Source organism: Rutidosis leptorrhynchoides, chromosome 1 (assembly GCF_046630445.1).
Source record: "Rutidosis leptorrhynchoides isolate AG116_Rl617_1_P2 chromosome 1, CSIRO_AGI_Rlap_v1, whole genome shotgun sequence".
In the NCBI taxonomy this organism is placed as follows: domain Eukaryota; kingdom Viridiplantae; phylum Streptophyta; class Magnoliopsida; order Asterales; family Asteraceae; genus Rutidosis; species Rutidosis leptorrhynchoides.
Genome location: NC_092333.1, coordinates 109682278 through 109686178, shown reverse-complemented (window position 1 = coordinate 109686178; position 3901 = coordinate 109682278). Strand labels below are relative to the sequence as shown.

Below are 3901 nucleotides of genomic sequence, written 5' to 3'. Positions count from 1 at the left end.
GTTAACAGTATTTTGTTGTGCATCGACATTAACATCTGTAACCGCCATGATTTCGCAATCGAAAACCTTCAATTACTGCAATTTGAACAAAAGGCACAAATCAATTTTGACCTAATCGTAACTTGCAGAGCAAAATCGACGAAGAACACAGGATCACGGCTCCATGAAGCTCTGATACCATATGAACGGAAGCGTAATATGTAAATTTGTAATGAAAACTGTTATTGATCGAACGCAAATTACATTCAGATCTGTATGAATTAAGCTAACTAACTAAAACACTCTTAACAAACTCTATAAATATCTAAAACCGCTAATCTGTCGGTTAACTAATAAATTACATATTTGACCCCTGAACTTTACATATGTACAAAATGAGCACAAAACTTTCATAACACTCTATATATTCCCAACCATTCCGTTGTCATCACATTCTCACAACTTCATGGGAGGATGCCATTGGTAGCACTTACTTTTTCCTTCCGCACTCACTTTTTGCCCTACTCCCGTGTAGCAATAGAGAATGATTAGGTGATTTAAATGGCTGTATAATTAGCTATCATATTTGTACTATAGTTTAATTAATTAATTTAATAATTTAATATAAATTTAATTAGGTTGGCTATTTTAAAAAAGGGTGTCATGGATGGCACGAGTTCAATTCTCATTTAGTTTTGCGAGGAAGAAGGTATTACTGATATGACAGTCAATAAAGTCAATAAGGAAAGAAAGCGTGAAATAGTTGCGTATCTAGATGGCAGCAGACCATAATTGGTAGATCTATACATGAACAAGAAAAAAAGATCAATACATACACGTTTCGTCTATCCAATTGATTGCAAAGTCACACATCTTGATCGACATCAAAATTTAAAAGACCAAATTTACATATATCTCATTTCTTTACAAAAAAGAATATCTACAATTGTAGCACATCATGTTTCTAGCACTTTATAATTTCACTAGCGTATACAAATACCAATCCAAAGATCCGGGAGCGGGTTGGGTTAGGGTTGAATTAGGGTCGGGCCAGGTTTGGCCCTGGTCAAGATTTTGAAACCTATTTCAGTCAACTTCTACTTGCCATTATGCGTTGCTGCAACGACTGCTGGTCTAGGCGGTATTTCGTTCCAACCGTCAGGTAGAAGGCAAGAATAAAGAAAATCTTCAAAACCAACAAAAAAAAAAAAAAATTCTTCAAGATTCAAAAACAGGCCAAAAAATTTGAAACTTTATTCAAGAATCTCATACTGCGAAATGTATAGATATAATAAAGAAACGATAAAAATAAAAAGTTCTTACTGAGTCGAGCAAGGCGATTGACCCATCCGGGGATTGTCTTTTTGGTCAACCTTTTACATGTATCATTAGCAAAGTGATTGCAGTTCCTGTATATTATGTTGTAACTATTTCCAGGGTACTCCTTTGCCACCTTTTTAATGAGTTCTTGGCATTCTTTTTCATTCAGTTCTGTTCTTCCTATTAAAATTGATTTTCTTATATGCAAACCTTGAAATTGTTTTGGGTCCAATTTAACAACCCCTGGTTTCGAACTGTCGCTACCACCAAATGCATACTCGACCCCGTAAACTGTCCAGAAACCAAAAGATACAACACTTATTACCAATCCATTACATCTGATATAACATTTTGGCCCAACTCGATAAACTGTTAAAATGTTGCATATTTCAAAACTTTGTGACCCGTTTACTAATGGTCCATCACTTGATCAAAACTTGGTGACCCATAAGCGAATACGGAGTGTTACATCACTTCATTTAAACATCAATTCGCCGATACTTTATTAGATTTTAAGGGGTAAAAGATTAGTACATCAAACTAAACAAAAATCGTTAGAACACCAATGTTTCAAAGATAACAAATCCAAAAACACAACTTTGGATTAAATTTAGCAAAACAAACAACAAAAAAGATCAAAAATCAACAATGTACGTATGGGAAGAAATAAAATGAGAACATAAATTGTGAATAAAAAGTTAAAAAAAAAAAAAAAAAAAAAACGAACCTTGAACACCTGAGTGATAAAAACCAAGGCCAAACCAATAAGCGTAACGATTAACAGGCATAAGATCATATACGTTTATATACACAGGGGTCCCTGTTTTATTTTTCTTTCGGATCATTCCGCATAACATATTTCAAGATTCTCAAACAAACCCTTTACTAATCACATGAAATCACAAATAAAGTTTCAGTCTTTCCCCTTTTTATCTTTTGTTTAATTGGATTGATAGAATCTTTTAAAAGGGTTTGTGTGTAATTTTACAAATATATAGTTCCGTTCAATCTATCAATTGAAATGCTGTAAAGGAAATTAAAAAAAAAAAATCCGAAAAATGGAAGACCCTTTTGAATACGCATTACAAACCCACAAAAGAACCCCAATATGAAGAATGTGATTGATTGAGTTTGGTGTTGGGGTTTGTGAAAATATATTTGAAAAAGGTCCCAAACAAACCCAAATGCATCGTTAACATTCATAATATGTTTATTTTTGTCGAATTCAAGAAGCGGGAAGTTTCAAAAGAATCGGAGAAACCTGAGGACCTCAGGAAGCAATTGGGTTATATATTTTTCTCATTTTCGGTTTTAGTCCCTTTACTTGAGAGAAGTTCATTATTTTGGAACTACTTTTTTTTTTTTTACTCTACTCATAGTCACTCACTGTCTTATTGTATCATCAATAATGCATAATTTAATTTTTTAATGAAAGCCCTAAATACACTTCAAGTACTACGAAAATGAAATCCGATTATTAATCTATGAATACAGTACATTCTAGCACCACAAGCAAAGTTCGTTAACCAATGTGCTTGTAGATATATGCAAGAAATAACATTGCTACAAATACTTAAACTGACTACTTTCAGCAATGTGTTATAAAAAATACATACTAAAACTTTCAACAAAAATGTAAACAATATCATAATAGAAAAGAAGCCCAAAATCATCAATAGATAGATGATCAATCAATCGACCATATGTCATCAATGCTCAAAACACTCAACTAAGAGTAGAGCCTTCTTTAACCACCTACCAAATCTAAGAAAGATTCCGACGAAACCTGCGAAGAACGACGATCTAGAGTGTCAATATCTTCCAGTGCAATCAGAATATATGCAAAACATACGAACAAACAACATAACGCAATCAACAAAGTCATGCATGATCATATATATATATATATATATATATATATATATATATATATATATATATATATATATATATATATATATATATTGTAGGATAAATGTGCAAGGTACAACATAACTATATGGCTAAATTCATTTGAGCCTTCGGGGTCACACATATATACACCTAGACGCTAAATTATATATGTATATGATGTATATATATTACTCAAATGACGAGACAAGTTATAATACTCCGTTATGAATTAATTGAATATTTAAATGATTAGATTAAATCAATTAATTAATTATTTAATTAATTAAATTAATAAAATGTAAATTTTATTTAATTACTTGGTGACTACGTACAATGGCTAATTGGATTTAGAAACTAAATCTCATACGCGTTTTTTTTTTCTTTCTTTTTTCTTTGCCGACTTATAGAGTTGGTTGAATTTAATATTTAATATATATATTTCATTCCTTTTGGTCAGAGAGTATATATGAAAAAAAACCAAAATCACACAGTTCATATTATTATTTTTTTTGCAAAATTTCCAACGAAAGAAAAACAAGTAATTGTAGTCGCACGAAAGCCGAGAGCATCTCTTGATTTGTTTTCCTAACACGTTTTCGTACGGAGTAATATATTATTTATTTTATTAATATAACTAGATTATATTAATAAATCACTTGGGTTGGACTAGCATCCATTGGCGTTGTCTGAAAGTGTAGTGGACTATCCA

General features: G+C 31.6%; 1 protein-coding gene across 1 annotated transcript; it reads right to left on the bottom strand.

The window, feature by feature from the left end:
* Positions 1-1076: 1076 nt before the first annotated feature.
* LOC139888174 (deSI-like protein At4g17486) lies at positions 1077-2156 on the bottom strand. The gene is made up of 3 exons (XM_071871206.1): positions 2027-2156; positions 1303-1590; positions 1077-1165 (listed from the first exon to the last, which is right to left on the bottom strand). Exons 1-3 carry the CDS (start codon positions 2154-2156, stop codon positions 1077-1079), a joined length of 507 nt encoding a protein of 168 aa, XP_071727307.1.
* Between the last annotated feature and the right edge of the window lie 1745 nt (positions 2157-3901).

Excerpts from the sequence above, each read along its gene's own strand:
- LOC139888174 (XM_071871206.1), bottom strand. The coding sequence starts at position 2,156 with ATGTTATGCGGAATGATCCGAAAGAAAAATAAAACAGGGACCCCTGTG. Across the intron at positions 1,591-2,026 it reads TTATCACTCAGGTGTTCAAG|TTTACGGGGTCGAGTATGCA; the intron begins GTTCGTTTTTTT and ends GTTTCTGGACAG. Across the intron at positions 1,166-1,302 it reads CAATCGCCTTGCTCGACTCA|ATTTTCTTTATTCTTGCCTT; the intron begins GTAAGAACTTTT and ends TTGGTTTTGAAG.